Source organism: Anas acuta, chromosome 12, assembly GCF_963932015.1.
Source record: "Anas acuta chromosome 12, bAnaAcu1.1, whole genome shotgun sequence".
Taxonomy (NCBI): Eukaryota; Metazoa; Chordata; class Aves; order Anseriformes; family Anatidae; genus Anas; species Anas acuta.
Window position 1 is genome coordinate 3,092,221 of NC_088990.1, and position 27,564 is coordinate 3,119,784.

The 27,564-nt window shown below is 54.5% G+C and overlaps 2 protein-coding genes across 7 annotated transcripts; one reads left to right on the forward strand and one right to left on the reverse strand.

Annotated features, from left to right (window-relative positions):
• Positions 1 to 1,260: 1,260 nt before the first annotated feature.
• LOC137862797 (gonadotropin-releasing hormone II receptor-like) lies at positions 1,261 to 15,762 on the reverse strand. Of its 6 annotated transcripts, XM_068695177.1 has the most exons (9): positions 15,623 to 15,761; positions 12,118 to 12,217; positions 11,598 to 11,885; positions 10,902 to 11,031; positions 9,955 to 10,110; positions 7,242 to 9,327; positions 5,625 to 6,208; positions 4,827 to 5,028; positions 1,261 to 4,520 (listed from the first exon to the last, which is right to left on the reverse strand). In XM_068695177.1, the coding sequence occupies exons 7-9, from the start codon at positions 6,123 to 6,125 to the stop codon at positions 4,111 to 4,113; spliced, it is 1,113 nt and encodes a 370-aa protein (XP_068551278.1). In that variant the 5' UTR covers positions 6,126 to 6,208; positions 7,242 to 9,327; positions 9,955 to 10,110; positions 10,902 to 11,031; positions 11,598 to 11,885; positions 12,118 to 12,217; positions 15,623 to 15,761; the 3' UTR covers positions 1,261 to 4,110. The 6 variants fall into 6 exon arrangements, with proteins under 6 accessions (XP_068551278.1, XP_068551281.1, XP_068551279.1 ...); XM_068695180.1 differs by having other exon boundaries at positions 10,902 to 11,885; positions 12,051 to 12,217; XM_068695178.1 differs by having other exon boundaries at positions 10,902 to 11,885; positions 12,662 to 15,629.
• CILP (cartilage intermediate layer protein) lies at positions 15,746 to 26,125 on the forward strand. The gene is made up of 9 exons (XM_068695174.1): positions 15,746 to 15,961; positions 17,333 to 17,462; positions 18,062 to 18,145; positions 18,945 to 18,998; positions 19,904 to 20,089; positions 21,212 to 21,526; positions 21,630 to 21,738; positions 22,319 to 22,476; positions 23,096 to 26,125. Exons 2-9 carry the CDS (start codon positions 17,399 to 17,401, stop codon positions 25,441 to 25,443), a joined length of 3,318 nt encoding a protein of 1,105 aa, XP_068551275.1. The 5' UTR covers positions 15,746 to 15,961; positions 17,333 to 17,398; the 3' UTR covers positions 25,444 to 26,125.
• The last annotated feature ends 1,439 nt before the right edge of the window (positions 26,126 to 27,564 follow it).

The window sequence follows — 27,564 nt, forward strand, 5'->3', positions numbered from 1 at the left end:
GAAGGAAACATCATACACCTTCTGCCCAATTCCTTCATATTTACTTGTTACATATTCTGTCCTTCAGATTTTGTTACAAAGCAGCCCACAACTGACAGAACAAGGAGCAAGGGGCTATCCTCTGATCAGTGACTGGGAATGGGATAAGCCTGATAAAAGCCCAGGGATTCTAGGTGAAGAAAAGCTGGCAACATGCTGCTGTTCGAGCCCTGGCATTTAGCAGCAGGCTTGATAAATGCAGGCTTTCATTGCACAGTGAACCCTAACCAAAATAAAATAAAATCTCATCACATATTCCTAGCAAATGAGCCTATGATTACCGCCTCGCTCATTAAATATTTCAAAGAAAATCTCTTCTTTCTCTCATATTCTGTTACCTAATTGCCAGAAATAATGACGAGGTAATCAGGTTTTCTAACTAAAGTTAGAGGACAAGTTCATTTACAGCAGCCCCTCTTCTTGGTGGATGGAGCTAGAAGCATTTATTCCAGTTAATTTTGCTGCCAGAACAAATTTATTTATTCACCATACAGCTTGCAAAACAAGAACATTATAATCCAATTCCCCATTGCCTTTTACAGTCCATTAATAATGCTCACTGTTACAGCACATTGCATTTCCTCAGCCCAAGAAACGCACGCGCTAATTATAGTGCTGATTTGCAATTAAAATGTACGCAAACTAACAATTTATTGCAAAGCAGATTCAGCCACTTTCCAGCAGCTCGCTCCGATGTTTCAGTGCAGAAACTTGGGGTCTGAAGCACGCACGGTGTGTTTCTGGAGGTTTTTGCCCATTTCTGGCCCCCCTCAGCATGTTATATTGAAATGTGCCATGCGTGTAGGGGTTTTAAGGTAGGTAGCAGGGCAGGCAGAAAACCTAGAGGTGTTTGGCAGTGCCTAAAAGGTTTGGTGTTGTTAGGGGGCTTGGTGTTTGCCTGGAAATGAGACGTCTTTTGGAACAGATGGGATATCCTGGGCTCTCTGGAAGAGGAGGAGGTTTAGCAGCAATTGCTTGATGGATGGCTGTTTCATTAAGTGAGCCTGGGAGCCCCCCAGTCAGACAAAAGGAACAGATGGGGAGAAACGTGGCAGGGTTTGGGGGGCTTCCTTGCATAGGAAAGTTTCTGAAGGATAAGCAAAAGGAGTTACTGCGTGACGGCCGTTCAGTGCTATCTCCTAACGTCTAGCTGGGCTTTTTTTTTTTTGGCTTTTAACTGGAGAGCTGAACTCACTTCCAAAGTGGGGGAGAACGGCCCCAAGCTGATCTGCATCGGGGGCTCCAGGCTGTATCCTCACGGAGAGGAGCACCGGGGGACCTCACGTGTGAGCCAGCACTGCGTTAAACCAGCAGGCAAAGGGAGATTGGCTTTTTCCACTCAAATTTGATCAGGTCCAACAGACCCACAGGAAAGAGGCGGCCACAGGCAGGGAACCAGGCTCTGACGGCTCCTTGGTGCTTTATCTCCCCATCAGCGGACTGAGAGAACCCCAAAGGCAACGGGAAAATAATTTCGTGTCAGGTGCTCCCGTCCTACCTTAGCTGGCCAGCAAAATACTGAACAAGCTCTCGTGCTTGTTCTCTGTGCTCCCTGCTGATTTCAGCATGTGTTTCCCAACGTGGCAAGAGGCAGTCAGCTGAATTAATGCGGGTGTTGTGCTGAGTAACTGGCAATGTTATGAATTAACCTCAGGTTCTCGTTAACCTCTGCAGCCCGTTGCGCGGCTCTTTGGACACGCACGGTACTATAAAAACGCTAATGGGAGATGAATCAGAGCTGCCTCCCAAACAAAGGAATGCCCTGTCTGAAGCAGGCAGCCCGGGATGAGGTCGAGAAGTGGTAAAATTACCAAAATACCCGCGTGCATTAACACGGTCATTAAATTATAGCGGTGAGTATTGAGATTTTGTTACTGGAGTCGGACAAACCCAACCCTGCAAGGGGAAGGGTGGCAGCTGTTTTTGGCAGGGGGAATGGGTGGATTTAGGGAAGTGGAAGAACTCTCCTCCTGTAAGGGGAAAATGGGTGATAAACCTGTATGGAAAGATCTCAGGAGCCACCTGGGTGACGAGGGCAGGGAGGGAGCCACGGCACAGACAGAAGCACCTACGGGGCGAGGCTACGAGCTTCGTGCCCCCAAAGCAGTGCAAAACCCTCTTGCTCCCTACATTACAAACACGCTTAGAAAAGGCAGAACAACCTGAACTTTCGAGCCAGGCCAGGGCTTGCTTCCACCCACAGCAGAAACCTGCGAGCAGAGCCCATCCCCGCGGGGCACGGCTGCGGCACGGTGCTGCCCGCGTGCGCCAGGCGCGCTGCTTGGCACCGAGCTCTGCGAGTGACATTTTCCTTCTCTCGTGAAAGCTGTTGTTTTGGGCGTCTTGCCCATGCTCTGGGCTTCCCGAAATGTCAGCCCTGAGCTCCAGCAAAGGGAGGGAAGGGAATGACAGGGAACACACAGCGGGCATGGTGGGGCAGTGCTGGAGAGCCCGCAAGCATCCCGGGCACCGTGCCCATGGGGCGAGGCGGGTGTCCTCTCCAGCACCCCGAGGAGAAGGATTTCCCTACTGTGCCATGGTTCTCCTAAAGCCAAACCTGCTTCTGCCCTCCCTCTATGGGCCATGAAGGCAGTGGGACCCCCAACCAGGACAAAAACACTTCTTGCTCCTTAGAGAAGGTCTCTGAGCCCATTAGGGATCTTCAGCAGTGCAATGAGACCAAGGGAGGGTCTGACAAATAAGTTGTCTTCCCCATCACCATAGCAGAAATTCCTTCTCACACTAGTCAAGCCAAGACAGCCCAGCATCCACGAGCCCTGCTCCATTAGCGCTGTGTAATTAATTAACCCTGAGCAGAACGAGCCCAGGAAAGCCAAACGGCAATTACACATCTCGCTGGAGTTTGGACTCTTTCTAAAGGGCTCACATTAATCCCCACCAGCCAGCCTGGGCTCCTGCAGCTCTAATTGATTTTTTTTTCCCCTCCTCAGGCAGCATGTTTAGCATAAGCGATGTTTAGCACGGGGAAAGACGAGTGCCCAGCACCTGTCCCCAGCCTGGTGTCACCCGGAGCACTTTTGGCTTCCCATACCCTTGCCACCCAGCAAGCACCACTTACACCTCTCCGACTGAAACCCCACCGGCTCTGTGAGCAACCACGTTTTGTCACAACCACAAGTCAAGAATTGTTATTACAACAAAGCTCACTCATCCTGATAAAATCCAGATGCTCGCTGAAAACCACAGTGGCCACAAAAATACCCAGGACATCGCCTCCTGCCAAGTCCAGAGCTCCCGAACGGTCCAAGGATTTCCAAAAAATAAACCCCAAATCCACTTGGTTCAAACAAACTGGTCTTCAAAAGCAGAAAAACGCATTTGATACCAATCAGTATGTGATGAAAAGAAATGATCCATTATCTCTAATTGCACAGAAGGGAACAACACAGCTGAATAAACCCAACTCATCAGCCTACACCCAGAGAAGAGGCCTCCACCTCCACAAGCAACTTCTGGCACACCGATGGAGAGAAAAATAAAATAAAACCCAATTTACTCACCACAGCACAGCTCCTTCCTTCTCCTTGCCGTGCAGCTGAAGCCGCCTGCACCCAGCTGGCACCCATGGGTGCTGATGGGCCCCCCACCCACTGCTGCTCCCCAGCACATTGCTCCTGGGGACGCAGATGGGCAGCACCTGCGGGGTCTCTGCTCGGGGGCAGAGGTGGGATGCTGGTACTGGGGCAAACCAATTGCGTATTAATGGGAAAGGGGGAAAAAAAAAAGAGGAGAAAGAGTGGGTTTTGCTCCATCAGCCCTCGCGAGCTGCTTGTGGCACTGAGCGTGGTGTCTGAGGCAAAGGGCGTGTCCATACCGACCCTGCTCACCAGGATGAGGCAGCCAGGACTGTTTTCCCTTCTGGCTGTCTCCAGAAAGGAGAAGAAACCCCACACCACCCCACAACACCCCACAAGACCCCACTTCAGCTCTTTGTGCCCTTCCTGCCCATGCCCCCCACACCCGCACCCACCTTGTGGCCATCTCCAAAAGGCCCCTGTGGGGCAAAACAGCCCCAAGGCAGTGCCTCCCGTCCCCTTTTGGTGGCTCTCCTCAGCACACCGTGTTGACAGTCGTCCCGTTGGAGCCCCCCGAAGCCCCCCTGCCATTTCCAGCCCCATCCTTGATGGTTTTCTCCGAGGCTGAGGCAGGTTTGTGTCTCTCGTGCCTGGTAATTGCCGTTTCGAGGCCCCTGAGGCACAGCTGCACGTCCTCCCGAAACGAGGGGGTGTACAGCCCGTAAATCACCGGGTCGGTGCACGTGTGCAGCAAGCCGAAGAGAAAGAAGCTGTGGTTGATGTACTCGGGCATCCTGTGGATCATGGCGGGCTGGAACCAGTACCACAAGCCCAGCAGGTAGTACGGGGTCCAGCAGATGACGAAGGTGGCAACGATCACGACCGTCATCTTGAGGGTCTTCATGCGCGCCTTGGAGATGGGGTCGTTTTGATTTCTTACCAGACCTGGTGACGGAGGCATAAAATCATGGAATTGTTAAGGCTGTAAGAGACCTCCAAGATCGTCTGGTTCACCCTACCACCAATGTCACCACCAAACCATGTCCCCAAGCACCAGGCCCAACCTTTCCTTGAACACCCCCAGGGACGGTGACTCTACCACCTCCCTGGACAACCCCTCCCAACGCCTGACAGCTCTTTCTGAGCAGAAATGTCTCCTCATTTCCAACCTGAACCTCCCCTGGCACAACTTGAGGCCGTTCCCTCTGGTCCCATCACTGGTTGGACCCCACGGGGCTGGGGCCTGCTTACCTTTGTTGACCTTGAGCTGCTTACTGATCTCCCAGATGATTCGGGTGTAGCAAACGATCATGATGCTCAGGGGGGTGATGTAGAGGGTGGTGAAGGTGAACATGTTGTAGAGGGTTTCCTCCCACTGCGCTCGGAAGCTGCCGTGGGTAACGCACTGGGTGAAGTTCCCTCCCGGGACCGTGTGCAGGTGGAAGAGGAAAAGCTGAAACCGAGAACCAAATAAGAAGGCGGGGAGGTTTTGGGGCAGAGCACCGCATCCAGGCAGTGCTCCTGGCTGTGCACGGCGAGCACCTCCCTGCTGCTGTCGGACCCTCCGAGATGCTCTGGGCACCCGGCTCTTGGGCTTGGCCTTGACTGGTGGGATCTGGGGTCTGTGAGATCCCATTTCTATCTCATCATTTCAGCAGCAGAGGTGGGATTTACCCTCAGGTGCCCTTCTCTCTGCTTTCTGCTGTACCACACTCTACTTTGGGCAGTAACTGCTTAGGTTTCAGGTTTGTCTTGGCTCAGTCCGACACGTTTTGCAGTGGAGCAGGGATGCATTTTGGGGAGCTGAGAGCCGCATGGATAAGAAATAAAAAAAAAAAGGAAAACTGAATATTCCCTAGGATTAATTTAGTACCCTAATGGGGTTACAATGACCTGCTGCTATAAGCAAGGTGCAGAACCAACGCAGCGACCGCACCAATTTGCTCACCAAAGCCAAGCTGGCGGAGGCGAAACCCACAGACTGGGACAAACTTGTTGGTGAAGCCCCTCTCCAAAACCAAACCCTAGAGGGCAAGCGCCCAGCCCTACCTGCGGAGCAGCCAGGAGCACGCTGCCTGCCCAGGCGGCTCGCAGCAGCAGCCCGTTGCGGCGCCGGGCGCGGGCGAAGGGTCGGAGGACGGCGGCGTGCCGGTCCAGGCTGATGACCACCAGCACCAGGGCGGCCGCGTACATGGCGAAGAGCTTGAGGAAATTGAGGAGCTTGCAGGAGAGCTCGCCGCCGTACCACTGCACCGTCACGTTCCACACGGCGTCCAGGGGCATCACCGCCACCGTCACCAGCAGGTCGGCCAGCGCCAGGCTGAGGATGAGCGGCCGCACGTGGGATTTCCTCCTCTTCCTCAGCAGGCTGCCCAGCACCGCCGCGTTGCTGCACGCCGCCAGCAAGAAGAAGACGGCCGTGATGGCCACGCGCACCCTGGCCGCCTGCGTGAACCGGGGCTCGACCCAGTGCTGGGGGCAGTGAGCGGCCGAGGCGTTGAGGTCCCCGTCCGCGGGGAGGTGGCGGGGAGGCGCGCAGGGCTGGCTCATGCCCTGCCGAAACGCTGCTGGCCAAGGGACCCCCTGGTTGGGGGTGAGGAATGCGGCGTGTCTTCAAGGAAAGCAGCTGGGAACTGGGGAGGAATGGGGAGAAGGTGGGACATGAAGGGCTGGAAGCAAGGCGGAGGTGCCAGCAGCACCCCCAGGCTCTCCGCTCCCTGCCTGCGCCGCGCTGCCCGTGTTGGCGATGCTGCCCGTGTGCCCTCTCCGGCTCCCACTGTAGCTATAGCAATCCCCTGCCCAGACGTATTTTTAGCTCTTTGTGAGGCTGTTGAGCAGCTGTGGAGCGGTGGCTGGGGCCATGGGACCAGCGCCTGGCTGGGCATGTCTTTTTTTGCAAGCAGACCACATCTTTTTTAAAAACCCACGATTTCCATTAGCAGGTGAAAGCTTGGTGGTCTGCCTCCATCTCCTGCACTGGACCCCACACCTAGGGGTGGCCAGGAGGGGACAAAGGGCATCCCGTGCTGCCCAGGCACTGGCAGAGGCTCTCAGGAGAGGCTCGTGGTGGTATTTGGGAGCTGGGACCTTCCCCAGACCCAAGCAGCACCTCATGGTGTGCAGGCAAAACCCCACAGCGGCTGCCCCTCAGCCTGTTCCATGCCCCTGTCCCGCAGGGATTTGTCTTCTGAAGGAGAAGCAGGAGGTGAAGGCAGAAACGTGGGCACATTTTGGGGTGGCTATGGGGTGATGAGCACCACGATGGTCCCCAGGGTTTGGTTTAATCGCCCCTTTATTCCTGAGCACAACCAGCTTGGGGACAGCCCGCATTTCAAGGGCAAATCCTCCCAACTCTTACGCACTCAAACATTAATGCTCCCACCTGCCAGGAGCTCTCTTAGCATTTTGAGCACCTTCTGGCTTGCCAAAATTATCACATTCCCTGCCTTTGCACAAATAAAACGAGCCGCAGAGACGAAAACTGCCCCCGAGCTCTGCGGGATGGAGACGCCGATGCCTTGCAGCCAGCTGCCCTCCTCCAGCCCCATTGCCGCATCCATCCCCTCCCTCCCCAAAAAGCAAGCAGAAAAAGCAGTAAAAAGCGCTGATCTGCTGGCTGGCTGGGAGAAACCTACGCTAGGATTTGTCCAGTGGACAGGAACCTACCTGGCACAGACATGCCCCGAAGTGAAGCGAAATGCCCCTTGCCTCTCCAGTGGCCGTGGCTGCACGTCAGGCTGCTCCAGCACCGAGCATCAGCACATCCGAGCGGCACTGCCCTGCGGCGAGCTCTTCCAAAGCAGCAAAAACCTTTAAAAACCAGCAGCTATGCTCTTTTTAGCACAGGCGTATGCAGGCGCTGGCATCTGGAGCAGGCAACACCGACACAAACAGCTCCTGCGCCGGCAACGTGCAGCAAACCCTGAGCATGGCGAGCAGAGGTGGGCACCTCTGCCCTCGTGGGCTTAACGAGCTGCCCGCTTTGGGCTTTAATGAGCAGGCAGCGGGGAGAGGATGGAGCTGCTGGGTTGTGAGAAATGGGCAGCGCTCAGGTTGGTGCCTCTGGTGGGGTGGCCAAGCGTGGCCCCGTCAGGGAGAAGTGCCAACGCTTGCCGCGTCGGTTTGCTATAAATACAGGAAAATGAGTTAATTATCTCTGGGGTTGGTGAGGAACGTCCTGTTGCTCAGACAACGGAGAGGCTCGCAGCACACACACAGGCACACACCCCCGGTGATGCTCCGGGACCAGCCGGCTCCCCGTGAGCCCCAGTGATGAGCACAGCTATGTGCCCGGGCTGGAAATGCCATAAGGAGGGGATTAAACCCGCAGAAGAACTTAGGTCATTTTGCCTCTTTAATAAATCGACTCTTTTCTCTCCGCTTTCTCAGTTCCCATCTGGTTCTTCTTGGGTTTATTTCAGCGTAATGCCGTGGGAGCGACACGAAGCCCTGGGATGGACACGGAGCTCGCAGGGGCTTAAAAGGCACCCCGAGGCTGGGGATGGGGAATGGGGCACGCTGCTTCTCTGGCCAGCAAAAGGGGAGAAAAGAAAAGTGAAAGATTTGGGGGATGACTGGTAATAGTTTGGCGATGAGAAGCGATTATAAAAGGGGGGCTCCTGGGGACCACTGGGATCCTGCTCTGCATGGGCCAGGTGCTGCTGAGCCTCCCCTGCTTGCTGGAGCTCTCCTGGGCACAGGGAAAAAAAAAAGAGTTGTTTGTTTTTTTTTTTTTTGTTTTGCTTTGTTTCCTCTATGTGGTTAGAAGTCGGATTGCACAGCACAGAGGCAGGTGGCTTTGGGTGAAGGCAGCGTGAGGCAGAGCCCCAAGACCCAGGGGATGCGCAGCCACTGGAGCACCCAAGGGACCACCAACCACTGCACCCCTCTGAGCCCCCCCATCAGTTCTGCACCCAAGGGAATTGAGAAAACCTGACCCAGCCCAGCTCTCCCAGCCCTCCTCCCCAAGTGCCAGCTCGGGAGGTTGTCCCCAGGGACCCCAGAGCCACCACGGGCAGAGCAGGAGGGGACAATCCCCATCACCGCGGGGCAGTGCTCCCAGGGGAAAAAAGCACAGAAACCGCACAGAAATTGGGTGGGAGCCCATTTATTGCAGCAGCCCCCTCGTGTTCTCCTCCTGGCTGGAGCAGGGAGGAATCCAGCCCCCCATCCTCGTGCTGCCTTTCCCTTTCTTTGAGCTCCTTGCACCTGCACTGAGGCAATTAAACAGCGAGCCAGGAGCGCGCTCCCTGTTTGTCCTCCTTCCCAGCTGGCTGCCTCCTTGTCTGGAAATGTCCTGCCTGTCCCCCACTGGATGATGCAAGAGAGGGACAGGATTTTTCCCGGGAAATGTAAGCCTTGCTCCTGCCACAATAAAGCCCTTGGTCCCTGTTCAGAGAGGATTTTTGTAGCATGCCATCATGCAGAAATGTCCTGGGAATGCATTACTAATAAGTCTTATTTGAAGGGTGTGGCCCCTTGTTAAAAATGACTATTTTTCTCCCGTGTTTGCACAGTAAACCTCTTGTGTTTTCTCTTTTTTTTGTTGTTGTTGTTGTTGCCTGTCTCCTCAAAGGTCAGCTTGGATGCTGTCTGCTCAGCACTGGTTTAGCCATCACATTGTCGGTCTGTGGGATTAGGAAACGGCGCTGGCAGGCAGGGCTGCTTTCCGTGCCCCTGGCCCCTGCTCTTCCCAAATCCTCCTGGGGCTGGGACGCTGCCCCGGGGCCTCCCAGGAGCTGCAGGGGGTTACCTTTGAAAAAAAGAAAAGTATGAGAGGTGAATTTCACATCGGACATCCCGTACAAAAGGGAACGCAGCACGGGATGCCACCCCCGAGGTGCTGACCCGGCACAAACATGGGGCGTGCGGCTGCTTATCCCCAAAAATCACAGCCAGGGCCTTGGCTTTGCACTAGCAGGAACAACCTGCCTGTCCGCCCCCAGGAGCAACTCCGGCTGTTTGGCCTCTGGCCTTACAAAAGAACAAGGACCGGGTTTTTTGCCTGGAGAAGGAGGGATGTGGCGAGCGGAGTCAGCCCGCGGTGGCACCCAGCGCCCGTACCCTCATCCCCAGCCCCTTTACAGGTGCTTCTGCAGGGCTGGGTGTCCAAAAATCCCTGCTTGCTCCGAAAAACTCCCCCTCTCAGACTTCTCAGATGCAGACATTTTTCCCCGAATTCTCCTTTTCCTCCTCCAAGCCTCGAATTGTCTCTGGAGCAGCTCGTCCAAGGAAATGTTTGTCTCATACTGGACCCGAAACAGAAAGTCTAGTCAGGGACATCTGACATGCAGTGTTTTTGTGAGTAAATACCAGTGTCCATGAAGTCATTTCCCGGGGTTAGCGATGAGCTCAGCCCTGGAACGGCTTCTGTTCTTACCCAAAGTTCACAAGGCAAGCAGACGGCCGCGCAGCTCCCCGTTTTCATCCCGCTCATTAAAAACACATCTGGGCTGCGGCGCGGAGCCGGGGCTGGGGACTGGTCCTGTGCACCAGCTGTGGCAGGGCATCACCCTCATTTTTGGATAAATATTCACTGCAGAAAGCAAGGGGGGAGCGTGTGTGTGTGTGTGTGTGCCTGTCCTCACTGAGCCTGGAGGGAAATTGCATCCCCTGTGCAATAACCCGGGAGGGCTCCCTTTCACCCACCGGGTTCCCTTGGGTGTTTCCTTGCGAAATAATGCCCCGTTTCTGGATTCAGGCTCAGTGGTTGCAGCACTCAGCCCCTTCTCCAGGTGTGTTTTGCCCCCAGAGCTGAGAAAAACGTGCTCTGGATGCTCAGCCCCACGGCAATTCTCAGGTTTGATAACCCGGTGGTTCTGGTGCCGCTGAGCCCAGCAAGTCGTGGCGGGGACCCCAGGCATGTACCCAGCTTGGATGGTTAATGGACCCCATGGAAAGATCCCATGGAGAGATCCCGAGCTGAGAGTGCTCTTTCCAAATGTTTGTCCAGATTTCCATCGCCCTGCCTGCAGCTGCAGCTCCTGGGGGTTTTCACCAGCACATCGCCACCGGGGCGCAATGCCCTGCGCCCACCCGCACCACCAAGCCCCAACACCACCCGTTCACGAGGCAGAGCCCAGCGCTGTGCCACGGCTCTCTGCCTTCAGGAAACCTCTTCATCATGTGGGAAGACAAAAGGATGGAGTCTGTGACTTCAGGCCACTCATTTCTCTCTCCCTCCCCAAGCATCCAACTGAATTCCCCGTGACACCCATAGGGAGCCAGGAAGGATGGAAGGAAAGTTTAGCAGGCTAAAAAGGAGGATGCTCTCTTCTCTCACACACCCTTCCCCATCCCTAAAGTGGGCAAGAGGGATGAATTTACCTCCTGAGGCCAAACCCCGAGGCTCAGCTTCAGCAGCAGCAGGGATTTGGTGCCACAGGTCCCCCTCGGTGCCACAGTGCCACCGGCACCGACCCGGCCAGGCCCTCGCTGCCCAACCTGGGTATTTTTCCTAGGGTGGAACAAGTTATGAAATCCAAATGTTTTCATTGTGACTAACCCACGGAAGCGAACAAGTTTGCCCTTGTTTTTGGATGGGTTTTTAGTTGCTGTCCTTGTCATTGCCTTTTGTGCCCGCTTTCATCCTCTCTATTTTTACGCCTCGCTTCCGTCACCTCCCGGCTTTCTCCCCGCACATCGCCCTGCTCTGCTCACCAAACACCCTCCTCTCTCCCATGTTCCCAAGCGTCTTTGGACCCAAATCTGATTTTTCTTACGGGAAAAGCTGTAACCACAGCTCCTCATGCCCCGAGGAGCGAGGGCAGGATGGAGCCGAGCCACAGCGCGCCCCACTGCCTCCTCCAGCCCTGCTGGGAAGGACCCAGGGCCCCTCACTGCTTTTTTAGGGTTCACCACCTGCAAACCCATTCCCGACGGGCACTGGGGGTTGTCCAGGTGTTGACCTGCTCCATCCCAAACACCTCTCACATAGGTGCAGGGAAAAGCTGAGAGCCCCATGGGAAGGAGGAGCAGGGGCAGCCTCCCCCAGCATCTTTTTCCCCTGTGTTTTACTCAGACCTTTGCCTCTCCAAGAAGCATCCGGGGTTTAAAATGTCCTTGGGTGAGCTTCGTGCAAGGATATCAATGCTTTTGGGAAAAGATGAGGCTGCAGGATGTTTGGTGGCTCCAGTTGCCCTGTGATTACATGGGAAGGAGAAGATGCTCTCAGGAAAGTCAGGTGTTTCTGCACCCTCACTTGCTGGCAAACTCTTCCAAAGCTTTAGCATGGACACTTGGTCTCCTGCAAGCCAGCAGCAGCCTCAATTGTCCCATCTCAGCTCCACACAGCTTGGTGCAATGATTAATCTGAAATAAAAATCACCAAAAAAGAAGAACACAAAATCTTGCTATTTCAGCAACACTTGCAAATAATTGCACATAATGAGATCAACTAAAATAAATAAATAAATAAATTGTTTTTTTGATATCAGGGCTTTGTTGTCATGAAAACAGGAGCATTTTTTACAGCACCTCACAAATAGAGTGAAGATCCACCCCAAAAGGGCACGCTTGCTGCCAGTCCTGAGCAGAGCCTCACCTGCACACCACTGAGCAGCTTTTAGCTCCATGCTCAAGTAGGGAAAAAAACAGGTGGTGCTTTACCAGCTTAAATCAGCTGCAGCCCTGCCCGCCTTGACCTGATTGGGAAAACAGAAAAAAATCAGAAAATCAGCAAAACCTGGAGCAGGAAAAGGCACAAGCGAGGGCAGGTCAGAGGCAGCCACCGTGCCGTGCCACCGGCGTGCGTACACAGCCTGGCTCCCAGCGCATCCGAGCCCGCAGCTAATGCCTGTAAATAAGGGCAATAAATTACAGATGTCTTCAGCAGCAATTAATTAATTGCCCGAGCCAACATGTGCTTCCACACAGGATGCCTTTGTCCAGCAGGCAGCTAAACCAAACACCCGGAGGGCTGCGGGCTGGAGCTGTGCCCCTGCTCTTCCTCCGCGGTTTAAATGCCCCCATTCAGGCGCTGCCCTGCCTCGGACCTCGCCGCGCTCCCGTTGTGTTTGCAATCACCCAGTGTTTGCAAGAATTTCACCAACCTGGCGTTGGGCAATAATTCATGCCCTGCTGCTCACCTGCAGCGGGGTGGGGTGGGCAAAATTTGGCGTGGTGGTGGCAGGTGGCACCCCCTGGGAGTCAGTGCTGCAGGGGTGGCACGGGACCTGTGGTGCTCAGAGGGCCTGGAAGGGCTTGGCCATGCCTAAACGAGCTGTGATTCTTAATTTAATTTCCCCAGATCAGCCATGTAATTAAAAAGGGATTCACTACGGAGGCATTCCTGGTGCTGCCAGAGACCAGCTAGTGACCAGCCAGGCCGGGATGCGCACAGCAGGGATTGCTCCGTCCCCAAACACTCCTAAAAGAGGTGCAGAAGCGCCACCGAAGCCCTTCTGCTGGTCACAAAGCAGGTGGCACCCCTGTTTTCCAGCCCGGGGGGCCCAGTCGTGTTGTGCCATCAGGTCTCTGAAGCATCTGGGTGATCTCTCATGCCTCTGCTCCGTAAATGCTGCAGGTGGAGGCGAGCTCCGCGGGGCCGGGGGCGAGGGTTTAGCCTCTGAGCAAGTCCTTCCAGGGGGGAGGAACGCCGCCTCGCTCCTTTTGTCCCAGCCACAGCCCATAAATTCTCATCCGTGCAATAAAAACAAACTACAGTAGTTCATTTTTTGGGCCCTTTCCCAAAGCTTTTAGGCAGCTGGGGTTTGCTTTTGTGCTGACGAAGCGGTGGAGGAGGGCTTAAGCAGAACAATATCGCGGCGGCCGCGGGCGCGCTGGTGCTTCAAACCTCAGGGCGAGCCCCGGGGACCCACGGCATCTCCACGTCTCCATCCAAACCCTGGAAGCGGCCGCTCCAAGTCCCGGGATGTCAAAAACAGGGCTTAAAAAACAACAGCTCGGCACCGGCCACCCCTGGAGCATGGCTGGGGAAGCGCTGGGAGCCAAGCGCTTGGCGAAACCCCGGCTCCCAGCTCGCCCCCCTGCAACACGCAGCCTGCCCCAGCGCGCCCGGGACGGAACAAAGTCATCAATCAGTTCTTGGAGCTCCCACCTCCGTAAACAGGAGCGAGCCCAGGAACACAGAGCAGGGGAAAAAAAGCGTCAGCTCCCTTCGGTGCGGCGCAGAGGGCGCGGGCGGGGAGGAGCAGGGCTGCCGGTTCCACCACGGCCCCATGGACCCCGCAGGGTGCAAATCCCATAGGAGCCCTGAGCACGGTGATTTTGGTGATGGTCGCCGTGCTGGTGTTGTATCGAAAGGGCAGGAGGCACAAGTAGCCAGGGCGAGCATCACTGCCCTGTTTTTCCCTGTTTTGTTTTTTAAGAGGGGCAGGAGGGGAGCGATGGAGGCATCCAGCGAAGGAGCTTGGGGAGGGAGGAGGTGAGAGCTTGGCACCGGTTTGGGGGGAAGCATTCAGCACGGCCGTGTTCACATAAATGCACTATTGTCTTCTAATTACACCTCGGTGAGCCGGTCATGGAAAAAAACAGAGCCAGCAGAGCCTCCCCGGGGCTCCTCCACGGCAGGGGAGCAGGAGGGGAACGTGGCTTCTCCAGACCTTGGCTTCACGCAGGAAAACATCAGTGATGGAAGGGAAGACACGAGCTGTCTGGTCTTGCTGCATCCTTCCCTGCCGGCTATGGGGCATGGCAGCATCCCACTGACCCCTCCAAGCATCTCCCGGCTGTGGTCGGAGCTGGAAGCAGGTTGAGGAGCCGCTGGGGCTGGCAGCGTGGCCACAGTGAGGATGTTGAGACTTGGCACTGCCAGGCTTTCTGGAGGCGTGGGTTTTGTGGGTTTTGTGCAAACCAAACCCAGATGCAGACACGGCTGGGAGCAGAAGCCAGGGCTGCCAGCAGCCAAGCCCAGGGAGACCCACTGCCTGCCGCAGTGCAATGCTGTTAAATCTGGTGCTAATTGATCAAATTCCTCTTCTCTGCCGCAGAACCAGGTGGGGCCGGGCTGCAGCACCTCTCCTCACGGCACCCCAGCACATTTTGGCACGGCACAGCCAGGGGAGGATGCTTGAGCGTGGCCGAGCTCCGCGTTTGTATCTCAGAGCCTCCAGCTCACTGGACATCCCTCACCCAGCGGAGAAACCTCCTGACACTTTGGCACATCCCAGTTGTTTGCTACTTCTCCCTCGTCAACAGAAACAGGAGTCAGCGCCGGGCACCTCCGATTATTTGTTATGTGACCCCGTGATCGATGGCCCTCCTGCACCGCTCCCTCTGGCAGCGGGGCCAGGAAGCATTACTAAGCGGGCAGCCTGTCCCATCACGTCCCATCCCATCCCATCCCATTCCATCCCTTTCCATCCCATCCCACACCCCACCGCCTGTCCCCATCCCCAGCACAACACGGTGCATGCGATGCTATGGGGCAGGCAGGTCCCTGCACAGCTCCACGCTTCATTTCTAGAGTTATATGGGGAAAAAATGTGGTTGCCCTGCTCTGGGGGGCTCTCCTTAAGGTCTTTGCTAGCTCTGCCCACGGTTCAAGCGAGATGTGGTTGGATTTATTCACAGGGAGGGTCCCGGGAAGGTTATCACCCCTCCCCTGCAGCTCGGGGCTACCCCGAGGTGTCTGAAACATGCATCCCTCCACGTCCCCAAAACCCCCAAAACCCCACAGCATCCTCACCTGGTCCCGGCCAGATCCAGCACAGGGGGGAGAGGACAGCAAGGGGGACAGCTCTGCCCCAAACCCACTGAGTGTGGGGAGCCCCCTGGCACCAGGGGGGCACCGCCTTGCCCCAGACCAGGCGAGACCCCCAAAATATCCTCACCACAGCGAGACACAGGCAGGACCCCGTGAGATATCCACCTGCGAGATATCCCCGCATGGAATTACCACCAGCATCCCATTTGTGTCCAGACCCAGTACAAGCCCCACAGCCCAGATTAACGACAGCGCCAGCGCTGTCACCCACGGGACCACCCTGGGACACGGCACGGAGCCCCCACAGCCCCACGCCGAGCCACAGCCACGCTCCTGCAGCGGGGCAGGGCTCCGTTCCCCCGAGCTCTGCGTTCACCATCACCTTGCCGGGGGCTGTCCAGCCTGCAGCTTCCCCTCTCGTCCGATCTGCTTTTGCTCGGCGGCCCGTGGCGCGGTGCCACCTCCGGAGCCGCACGCCGCGCTATATAAACCACCTCGGCGCACGGGCTGCGGGGAGGCTCGCGCTTCGCCCGCTGCAGCAGCAGCACCGAGCCCCAGGGAAGCTCCTGCTCTCCTCCTGCTCCTGCTTTCCTCCTCCTCCTCCTCTGCAAATTCCTTCTTCCCGCAGCTGCTCCGAGCCCTCGCTTCCCCGGACCTCAGCGTGGCTGGCGGCGAGAGGACGGGACGTTCCTTCCTTGAGTACTTTTATGGTTTTTTGTAGGTAAGAGCAAAAAAGGAGAAAAAAAAATCCTGCTAATTTTTTTTTTTTTCCCTCCTCTCTCCGTAGCAGGCATTATATAACTCTGCTGGGTAATTAAGGCGTAATTACAAGTGGCTGCGGCTGTGGAGGTGGGAATTCCTCGCTGGGGGAAGCCCGAGGGTGGCTGATGGCTGGGTCTGTGCGGGGCGTGCTCGGCGGCATCGCGGGGCTCCCATTCATCCCAGTGCGACCTCCTGCTCGCTTACTGGGCTTGGCACAGGGCTCCAGGACGAAGGCTCTCTGCTCCCACGGGGCTGCACCGCCTTGGGCTTGAGCCCACCTGCCCCGGGGGGAGGACGTGTCCCCCGCACCGGCACGAAGCCCTGCGCCGAAGGAGTCGCGGCCAGCTCCCGAAATAGCCTGCGAGTGGGAATCGGGCTTTCCGCCCGCATTCATTTTTCCTGGTTATTGTCTGGCTGGAAGTTCGTGACCCCGCCGTAAGCCCACAAAATCCCGCTCATGTGTTGCTCGTTATTTGTGCTTGACTGGGAGCCGCTGGGCTGTAATCAAAGCGTTTCCTATCCCCAGAGCCCCCGCGCTCGGAGAGGTTCGTTCACGCCGCCGGCAAGCAGCAAGGTGCTTTTGCTGCCGCTGACAGCCTCGTTTTATGGGTAAACTGAGGCACTGAGCACTGACAGCAGCTTTTTCCCCCAAATTCATTAATTTTGGGTGTGGAAACAAAGCACCTGTAGCTGCAGCTGGTGTCGGTGTGGATAAGAGCAGCCCCGATGCCGGGTACCTTCCGAAATCAAATGCTAACCACAGGGCTCCGTGATTTATGAAACACCAGCTGCAGCAGCCGGGCTGGGGGAGAGAAACACAGAGCCTCAACCCCTCACCTCTGCATGCAAAAATAAAAGAAAAAAGGGAAATATTTGGCACCTGGCTGCAAGAGCTTGGCTTATGCATGGGGTTTTACGCTCTCAGAGGTGCTCGGGAGCCTTCCCCTCCTTGGACACGCCGCGAGCAGCGGCACAGGGCAGAGCGGGACGCGGGGGCCGAGGGGAAGAAATGTTTCTCTGCAGAAACACTTAGCCTGCGAAATGGCCCGGCAAGGAGATGTCATTAAAAAGCAGAGCTCTGCAGAATAGATTTGGGGAGCAGGGCTGAGATGCGACGGTGAGAAGCAGCGGGACACGGCACAGATGTGCCACCTCCACCGGGGGACGGGCTGCCCTTGGAGCAAAACCTTCTGTGATTTCTTCTGGGTGGTGGGTGCCAAATTAGGCCAGGAGGTGGTGGCCCTGCAGGGTGTTTTGCTGGGAGAAGCATCCCAGAAGCAGGTGGCTGGCACCGCAGCGAGCCCTGACCCGGCCGTGCTTCTCCCCGCAGGTCTGGGGAAGGCGCAGGACGGCTGCGGGTACTCCAGGAAGCCCCCGGTCAGCTCCGGACACCACCATGGTCACTGTGAGAGGATGGCTGCTGCTGCTGCTGCTCCTCCTGGGAGCCTCGGCCGGTCTAGGTGAAGGTCACCCCTTGCTCGTCCTGTCCCCGTGCTGTCCCCAGCCAGGGGACACGGGCAATGCCATGGGTGGGCACGGCGAGGGTGGGCACCGCATCCTCCTCTCCAGAGCCATCAGGACCCTGCCCACTTTGCTCGGGAGGGTTTTGCAGAGAAACGTGCTCGCAGGCTCTTTGGATTTGTTTTCCGAGGCTATACAAGAATTTCGCCCTGAAGTGCTCTGGCCGGATGCCCAGGGGATAAGAACAGGGAGGGTCAGTGCTTAGCGGGGACGTGCCCAAAAAGCCCGTCCTGCGCTGGGCAGCTTTGGGCTCAGCTCCCCGGTTTAAGGCCGAGCTCATCCCCTCGGGTTCGTTTCTCCCCCATGTAGGGAAAGGCAGGATGTGCTTTATGCCTCCAGATATAAAAAGATGATTTGGTCATAGCTGCTCCAACACAAAGGGCAGCGAGCCTGAAATGCGACAGCACCGGGGGAAATCCCAGCAGGAGGGACACGGGGAGGGCTCTGAGCACGGCCAAGCCATGCCCGACCACTCACATCTAATTAACTTATGATTAATCTGTTTTAATCTCCAATTTGTTAATTTGCTGACCCCTAGGTCAAAGGCTTCTGAGGCAAAACCTCGGCAGGATCCAGATAGGACAGAAAACCTTCAGCCCGCTGGTGATGCTCAGCTTAGAGAGTGAGTTGTGTCCCACCTCGGGTGCCTTTCCCTTGCTGGGAAAAATGATATTTGCGCGTATTTTTGTTTTCCCCAAACCTGAATTTTAAACCAAATCAGTTCATGGGAGTAGGTGGGACATTGAGGCAATGGAATAAATGCTAATCACTCGTGACCTCCTGTCGGGTTTGGGCTCTCGCTGACACACGCCGCTGGCTCCTCTCCTGGAAAGCTGAAGGTCAAGTGCATGACCACAGCCCGGCCCAGGAGGCTGGGGACGGCGCAGCGAGGGCACGGCGTGTTACACCCAGCCCTCCCACCCCACGGCAGGCGTCTGTCCCCCCGGCGGCCCGTCCGTCTGTCCTGCGTCCCAGGGTGGGGGCTCAGGGGCTTCCCATTCTCCCATCCCACTCCCGTGGGGCTGAGCCGTGGATGGAGGGGAGATTGGAAGCTCAGAAAATATGGACATGGGCGGCCAGGCAGCGGGTTTGCACCTCTCCCTTCTGCGAGCTGAGAGGGGTTTTTAGGGAAGCTGTCAGGGAAATTGCAGCTTCCCAAATTTCCCCTCCAAGTGGATGGTCCCCAGTCGTGCCGCGGCTGGAGCTCGCAGAGCAGGTGTTAAATTGTGCTGCTCTAGGGAGAAATAAAGCAAAACCTTGAGGTTTCGGCCAACGCCAAAGCAGCACCTGCCCTTGGCTGCGAGCAGGGAGCCAGCAGCTCTGTTTTTACCTCTTGGGAGTCGGTGTGCAAGGACTCCCTGGGCTGTCCAGCTGGGCTCAGTGCAGCCACGAGGGTCACAGCGCACGTCCTCTGCCCGCAGGTACGAGGAGCAGCTCTCGCCGGGGAGCCCCGACCTTCGCCTACGCCAGACACAGTACGTCCCAGGTTCATTTTCGAACAGTTCAGCCCGCCTGTCTCTCTAGCAAGTAACCTAACCTGGGTTACAACAAAGCTGGAAGAAGTGTAGGTGTGGGAGATGACGTGGTACCCGCACGCGTTTCCAAGAGACCTCATTTTTAGAAACTTCAGTCACATCCTCAGTGCATCCTCGTAAACATTATTAGAACATTGTCATTTAAAAATAAGCCCAAACCACACGCTTGGAGTGGATCTCATCCATTCAGGCAGCTTAAACTAATACCATCTAGCAGCCTTTTAAAGGAACTCCTTTAAACATCTAACCGCAAGCTAAACTTTCCGTAAACCCCTTTGTATTTTACGAATCAGCTGGTCCCCAAAATGCTCAGCGCGCTCAGGCTTCTGTTTTGCAGCCAGCAAAGCTGGGGCTCTCAACAAGACACACGCTTCCCCTGTAGAGAACATCTGCTGGAGCATGCTTAAAGACATTCAATATGAGCATACCAACAATTTTACCCTTTTTTTTTGTTGTTGTTTTTTTATTTAACCACATTTGAAATGCAGGCGGGCGCTGCCCCTCGGACAGCATTTAAATGCCAATGTGCGTTTGATTTCCTTTAAGCCAAAGTTATTCAAAACTAAGCATGGGCTGCGTGCACTCTGCACCCCTTGAGTTTATCTTAATCATCCCGAATTCGGTAGCCTGCAGGGAATTAAGTCAGAAGCATTCAGGCGCCTTCTCGTGCTTTATTTCCCAGCTCCCTGACCATGCTTTGAGTTTGTTTAATCCATGTGGTGATATCCAAATACAAGCGCGTACTCGGAGCTATGTAGAAGCTGTTAAGAAAGCTGCCTCTGCCTGTTTTGGGGCAGCCAAAACGTAACGTGCGTGTCAGTAACACACCCGTGATGTTATTCAAGGTCCGCTGGTGCAAGACTCAAAAAAGTTTTTGTCTCCGTGGTCCAAATGGAGCGAGTGCTCGGCAAAATGTGGCCAAACCGGTGTGCAGAAGCGTACCAGATCCTGCCTGGCTGAGCGCCTCTGGGGCGTGCACTGTAACGAAGCAACCGAGGAAGGGCGGCTCTGCGTCGGACACGTTTGCTCAGGTGCTCTTATAACATCAATTACCTCCTGATCTCACCGCTTCACGGGTGGTTTTCTCCCTCCGTGGCCTTTTTTCCATCTTTCTCCTTGCCAGAGTTCTGAGGGATGCAAAACCAGGCAGGGCTGGAACACACCAAGGGAGCAGAGCATGGAGACTGGATAGCCAAACAGCAAGATGGGGGGGATCCAGATCCAGGAAAGCAACAGGAACCCATAAAGATCCTGGGGATACAGGAAAAACTTGTAGTCTTGATACAGCAGCAGCTCTCAAAGTGCTTGTAGGTGCTCCCTCCATGCACCCAGACCCAGGAAGGAGAAGAGTAGGAAATACTGAATTGCTAGAGCCCCACAGCTTATAATTAATTATATCATTCTTATATCCCCCTTTTTAGCAAATCACTCTGAAAACAGTCCATGTTTTCCCCAAGAAAGTTGTTTCGGGTTTTCCCTGATATCTTTCATTTATTTAGAGCAATTAAAAAATAAAAAATCACAGAGCTGCTGTACAGGGATGCTCTGCGATCATAAAGGAATGACGTGAACCCTTGCAAAAGGGAAGAAATGGGAATTATTTAGGATTAACTGCTATAGGCAATGACAACATTTCAGAATCACTGTTTGGGTGACCACTCATTAGACCTATCAGATAATGCTCGTTTAGCAAGTAACCTGTGTCCTGAACAAGTCAGGATACTGTTGAGTAAGGGGAGACAGCTTTTAAAATACACCAAGGCTGTGACATTTAGGTGAGTTGGTAACAGAAACCTACAAAGTTGGAGGCTTTTGGATCTGTGATTTTGCCAGGGTTCAGCTAAGAGCTCGCGTGCAGATCTGGATTCAGGTTTCCCTGAAATTCAGCCCTTTGGGGACGGTAAATAAAAGTTGCTAGCTGTAATTATATCCACGTGGCTGCTTTCTGCTAATTGTGAGGGTCAGCACTACGCCACCCCCGTGTTTCTAATGCGCAGCTGTTGATAATCGGTAAAAAAAAATATGCTTGGGACACGATTTATTCCTTATGCCCTATCTGCCTTATTGCATCTAAATTAAAAGCAGGCACGAGACCGTGCTGTGAGCGGGATGGGGCCTGGGGCTGCTTTCTGACCTGCTTGTCTCCCCTCCAGCCTGCAACATCACCTGCCCCATGGGCCGGGTGAACGCCGACTGCGACGCCTGCATGTGTGAGGATGTCACCCTGCATGGAAAGGTTTCCCTCGAGGATGGCTCGCCCGCTGCCGATGCCCGGGTCTACCTGCAAGCCAAGAAACTCAAGCTGTTGACGACAGCCGACAACAAGGGCACTTTTAGGATCCCCGGGGTCTGTCCCGATGGCAAAAACACCCTCAAAATAAAGAAAGCCAAATACGCCACGGCTGCTGTCACCGTGCCCGAGACCAACAGAAGAAACCTGGCGCTCCAAGTGCGGCTGCAAAGATCAGGTAGCCCTGAAGAGATGGGGAAAGTCCGGCACAGCTGAGAGCAGGAGGCATTATGCAGTTATCAGAAATAAGACTAATGAGGTGGCCTTTCCTTGTCCCGCAGGCAAACCCTACATCGTCAAGAGTCCCGACGACAAGGCGAGGAGAGTGGGGCAGAGCGTGGCGCTCTGCTGTGACGCCGTGGGGACTCCGGCCCCCGACCGCTACCTCTGGTAAGGAACCTGAGTTTGATCCCATACCCTCAGGGAAGGGAGAAGTCTTAACCAGTCCAGAGACTTGATTTTTACCTCCTTACTGTCCTACATCAAGGCATTGTTGTGTTTTTTTTTTTTAAGCTATAAAGCAGTGTGCTTAAATACACAGAGAAACCACCGCTACAGCTGATGGGTTCCTGGAGATTTGCAGAGTTGGCATTTCTCACAGGTGCAGTAACGTAATCCACATAGGGACTTAATGGAAAAAACATTCAAATAGGGGTTTGAGAAGCCTCACCAGGTGTGACTGGCAGCTGTGTCTGGAACTGTTTTAAGGTGAAGTCCCTGTAAGGATTTGTAGCCTGACTAGCACCCCATACAACGCAGTGGAGAGATGGTTTTAAGTGTGACCGCAATACTGAAAGGGCAGCTCCTGGGACGTAGCTGCTCTGTGATACCAGAGGTGAAGCTGATGGAAAAGGTCTGGCAAAATCCACACTGCAGGATGCAGAGTGGGCAGGTCCAGCCTTTGCTTTTTGCTTTGTACCAGTCATTTAATCAGTCTCCATCCCATTAACTCTCTGCCTCTTCCTGGCAGGTACCACAACGGCTCACTGCTGGATCCCTCCATATACAAATATAAAAACAACCTCGTTCTGAAGAACCTCAACAGAGGCCAGGCGGGAGAGTATTTCTGCAAGGCCAGCAGCGATGGGGGCTCAGCAAAGTCCCAGTCTGCCAAGCTTTCTGTAATAGGTAAGAAAAACGCACACGATGCACTCCAAAAACAGCTGGGGAAGCAGTGGGGTGCAGAAACCAGTGCTCAGAAATTGTCACACAAGTGGGAAAGAAAAGGCACAGGAAAAATATTCAGCCTTTATCTCACGCATCCGCTAGCGGCTAAGCCTGAGCGAGCTGGTTATCAGCCAGATGCTCTCCACGGACCGGAGCTCTGGATTTCGGATGAGCTGCCAAACTCCGTTTGCTGGGCACGCTCATTTCTCACTGTAACTGCTGCCTGGCGTGGGAATTTTTTATTTATTTATTTTGCAATCTTGGGACCCACCTAGGTCTGTCCGTAGCCAAAAAGCCAGGGCAGCTGCAGAACATCCAGCTGAGGCTGTTTGATGGCAGTGGCAGGGAAGCAGGAGCTGGGACACTCCTGCAACCAGCACAGCTCTTAATCACCTACCTCGAGTTACAGCTGAGCACCTGCTCCACTGAAACAAAGGCCAGATGAACTCAGCTAAACAAAATTCTGCAGACCATGCTTTATTGCTGCAAAAACCTGCGGTGGGAAGCAATGTTTAGCTCTGAGGGCTTCAGACCACGTACAATGATTTCCTGCTGCTCATTAAGAAATCCTATCCAACAGGAAGGCAAGAGGCAGCCTGCAACCCCCAGCCCCAAAGCCACCTCATCCGTCTTCCCCACGACTGTTTCCAGAAAGCAACTAACTCGTTCTACTACGACGTGGGCAAATGCCCAGCGAAGACCTGCGTTGGGAAGCTGGATAAAGGACTGCGGTGTAAGGACAACGTTGCCTACTGCTGCGGGGCAGCCAAGATGGAAACGAGAGAGATCGCGTGCGATGGGTACACGCTGCCCACCAAGGTCACCGTAGAATGCGGCTGCAAGAAATGCACCGAGACCAGAATAACTGTTCGAGGCAGGGCCACGGCAGCAGATAATGGTGAGCCGCTGAGATTTGGCCACATCTACATGGGGAACAAGAGAGTGAGCATGACCGGCTACAAGGGAACCTTCTCCATCCCCATCCCCGCGGACACCGAGAGGCTGGTTCTGACTTTCGTGGATCGGCTGCAGAAGTTCGTGAACACAACGAAGGTTCTGCCCTTCAAGGAAAACGGAGGCGCTGTGTTTCACGAGATTAAGTTACTCAGGAAGAAAGCCCCTGTTACGCTGGAATCCACTGAAACCAACGTGATTTCTTTGGGAGAAATGGAAGACGATGATCCCATTGCCGAATTAGAAATTCCTCCCGACTCGTTTTACAGGAAGAACGGAGAACTTTACAGAGGCAAAGTGAAAGCCAGCGTGACGTTTCTGGACCCAAGAAACATCTCAGCAGCTCCTGTGACACAAAGCGACCTGAATTTTGTAGATGAGGAGGGAGACGTGTTCCCGCTCCGCACGTACGGCATGTTTTCCGTGGACTTCACCGATGAACGGGGCACCGAGTCCCTTAACGCAGAGGAGGTGAAGGTTCACTTGGACGCTGCTCAGATCAAAATGCCCGAGCACCTGCAAGAGATGAAGCTTTGGTCGCTCAACCCCGAGACAGGATTATGGGAGGAAGAAGGGGACTTCAACCTGGAGAAAAGCAGGCGGCGCAAAAGAGAGGAGAGAACCTTTCTGGTGGGAAACATGGAGATCAAAGAACGGCGGCTTTTCAACCTGGACGTCCCAGAGAGCAGGCGGTGCTACGTCAAAGTCCGAGCGTACCGAAGTGAGAGATTTCTGCCAAGTGAGCAGATCCAAGGGGTAGTGATTTCTGTTATAAACACGGAGCCAGAACCAGGATTCTCCTCCAACCCCAGGGCGTGGGGTCGTTTCGACAGCGTGGTCACTGGTCCCAACGGCGCCTGCGTGCCGGCTTTCTGCGACGAGCAAAACCCTGAGGCCTACGCAGCTTATATTTTGGCAAGCTTGGGGGGTGAAGAGCTTGAAGCCGTGGCCTCCGCTCCCAAACTTAACCCCAATGCTATTGGGGTCCCACAGCCATATCTCAACAAGCTCAACTACAGGAGAACGGACCACGAGGACTCGAACACCAAGAAAACCGCTTTCAGCATTAACATGGCCAAGCCCAGCCCCAATTCCGCCGATGAGAACAACGGCCCTATTTATGCCTACGAAAACCTAAAAGAATGCGAGGAAGCTCCATACAGCGCCGCTCACTTCAGGTTTTACAGGATAGAGGGAGACCGGTACGACTACAACACCGTCCCCTTCAGCGAGGACGACCTCATGAGCTGGACCGACGACTACCTGGCGTGGTGGCCTAAGCCCATGGAATTTAGGGCCTGCTACATTAAAGTGAAAATTAACGGGCCCCAGGAAGTCAACATCAGGTCTCGCAACATGGGCGGGACGCATCCACGGACCATCGGCAAGCTCTATGGCATCAGGGACGTGCGCAGCATCCGTGACTCGGAGCAGCGGGACGTGTCGGCAGCCTGCCTGGAGTTCAAGTGCAGCGGGATGCTCTTCGACCAGGACCGCGTGGACCGCACGCTCGTCAAAGTCGTCCCCCAGGGCAGCTGCCGCCGCGAGAGCGTGAACAGCATGCTCCACGAGTACCTGGTGAACCACCTCCCCATGGCCACCAACAATGACTCCAGCGAGTACACCATGCTGGCGCCTCTCGACCCGCTGGGGCACAACTACGGCATCTACACCGTCACCGACCAGGACCCGAGGATTGCCAAGGAAATCGCTCTGGGCAGGTGTTTTGATGGCACGTCCGACGGCACCTCCAGAATCATGAAGAGCGATATCGGCGTCGCGTTGACTTTCACCTGTTCGGAGAGGAGCGCAGCCGAGCAAAGCATCTTTGAGGCCCAGAGGAACTCGGGCCAGCAGTCCATAGTGGTGCCACCGCCCCCGAGGGAGAGCCCCGCGTTTCAAAGGCCGCTGGGGAGCCGCCAAATCCCCCAAAGCAGGGTCCCGATGAGAGGTCAACGGCCTTCCCCATACTAGAGCTGTACAGGAGTCTCAGTAAAGTCAACCACATTTGATTCAAGATAGCCTGAAAGGCACATCCACCTGCAAGTAACTTCACTCAAAGCAGGTAGATGTCATTATTTCTGAGAAGCGATTACGGTGCCTCTTCTTTTTTTTTTTTTTTTTTCTTTTTACATTGCACCAGAAAGGAAAGATAAGGCCAAAATTGGGGGCCAGTAGTTGTAGTGGGTTTCTGCCTTATTAAAAGCATCCAAAAAAAAAAAAAGTTCTGCCTGACTTTAAAAAGCTTCACGGTAGCCTAAAGAGAGGATTAAACACAACTCACTTAAGACGTGTACATAAGACATTCTCCTGGTCTGCATCTGCAGACTTTGCCAGCCCAAGTACCTGTACAGTAGTTGATAACATGAAAAGGAATAAACTGATTTCCTCATGCTGAATTCAACTGCAAGGTTTTGTACTTGAAATGTAAGTATTTTATTTATTTCTAGCTTGTTTTAGATGACCGTATTCAAGCTAAACTACCGGCAGCTGCATTTCTAAGAACTCACATGCTTGACAGCACAGGGAAGCCATGTGGATTTGTAGGCTCCACATGGATAAAATTATGGCTCTCTCTTGCTTCTTGCATTATTTGAGAAGAAAATCCTTGCTCTACAATAGGGTAGATTAATAAAAAGTCATTTTGTAATTCTGACAGTGCTGTACTCCCTTTGTGTTTGACATGCCCAAGTAAATAAACCATGCGTAGAGCTGACAGAAGAATAATCTGCAGAGTTTCTTTTCAACAAACGGGTCAAAGCTTTTCAATGCAAGACTGATCCTGGGTATGGGAAAGGGGTTTGGTGGGTAGCTGCTGCTCCCTTTAGTCCGGGGCTTTGCCACAGCACGCTGCGTTCAGGGAATCTTCAATCTCTGACCCGCAAGCAGCACCAGAACCGTGAGATGGGGAGAGGCAGCCACTGTTAGGGGGTGCAGAGCAGCAGGGATGAACACTAAAAGGGAGCAGCAGGGCTCCCAGAGGGGGGACAAGATGGGGGGAAGAGGGCTTTAAGGATGACAGCAAGTCGGGGAACGTGGAAACATGGCTAGGAGGGACAGAAACAGTTCGGTTCCCCTCCACATTCAGCAGCACACTGCTGGGTAAGAAGCTGCTCTTATAGCTGAAAGCACAGATGGCCACAGAAGGGGTCAGACACAGTGACCCATCACTGCCCTACCAAACCCTACAGCCTCCCCCCCACTACTTCCAGAGAGCAATTGAGGACCTCACCAGCACAGAACACACTGTGTTTACACCCAAATGTACTCCTGTCAATAAACTTTTTGGGTGCAGGCAAGCCTCCAACACTGAAATCTTCACTGAGAGACCACAAAAAGGTGGCCAGTGTTCCTGAATTAAAGCTGAATTCAAACATGCTCCAGTGTGGATTTCCCTCTCTCTTATCACTCAATCCTCTCCAGTTCTGAGACAGTTCTGCTACAGATCTCTTCTGTGTCTTACCTACAGCTCATGAAGGGTCTGGTGAATATTTCCATAGCCTTTAGCAAGCTCTGGACTGGTTCTCAGGTATTAAACACAGATCTGTGCAGTGCCAACGCAGCCTGAACTATGGTTGAAAAGAAAAAAACAACCTTATAATCCATGTTTTAATGTAAATTGACAATTATCTCAGAGAAACGAGAAAAGAAGAGCTGCGGAATACTCTGGCACATCCTTCTCATACCAATGAATTTAGACTGCGTGTGTTTTCTTTTGTGTCTAGTCTGCTGCAAGAGCTTGGCGCGGGCTTGGGCCAAGGCAGCCAGTGGGGAGCATTAGCTCGGACCTTCCCACAGAGCTCTTGGCTTGCGCCGCAGACTCGCAGAGAAATGCCTCTTCTCTCCGCTCCCCTCCTCCTCCGCAGCCTGCCGGCCAAATCCTGGCCCTGGTTTCATCACTTCGAGGGTGAAGTAACACAAATGACTTCTACAGACCAACCCAGGAGTTCCACAGAGGAAAGCAGGCTCAGGGGCTGGTCCCTGCACCGCACGGGTGCTGAGCAGAACCAAACAGCAGAGTTCAGGGCTCTGTCTCTGGGGGAGAAATTTCTGGTTAGCAGCAATTAAATGGTCACAGACCTACGGCCTGAAATC

What these genes read in the sequence shown, in the direction of transcription:
- LOC137862797 (XM_068695181.1), bottom strand. Translation starts at nt 6,125, where the DNA reads ATGAGCCAGCCCTGCGCGCCTCCCCGCCACCTCCCCGCGGACGGGGAC. An exon ending in TGCTCCTGGCTGCTCCGCAG is followed by an intron (nt 5,029 to 5,624) that starts GTAGGGCTGGGC and finishes TCTCGGTTTCAG; the next exon opens with CTTTTCCTCTTCCACCTGCA. An exon ending in GCAGCTCAAGGTCAACAAAG is followed by an intron (nt 4,521 to 4,826) that starts GTAAGCAGGCCC and finishes CTCCGTCACCAG; the next exon opens with GTCTGGTAAGAAATCAAAAC.
- CILP (XM_068695174.1), top strand. Translation starts at nt 17,399, where the DNA reads ATGGTCACTGTGAGAGGATGGCTGCTGCTGCTGCTGCTCCTCCTGGGA. An exon ending in GGGAGCCTCGGCCGGTCTAG is followed by an intron (nt 17,463 to 18,061) that starts GTGAAGGTCACC and finishes GCTGACCCCTAG; the next exon opens with GTCAAAGGCTTCTGAGGCAA. An exon ending in TGCCAAGCTTTCTGTAATAG is followed by an intron (nt 22,477 to 23,095) that starts GTAAGAAAAACG and finishes CCTATCCAACAG; the next exon opens with GAAGGCAAGAGGCAGCCTGC.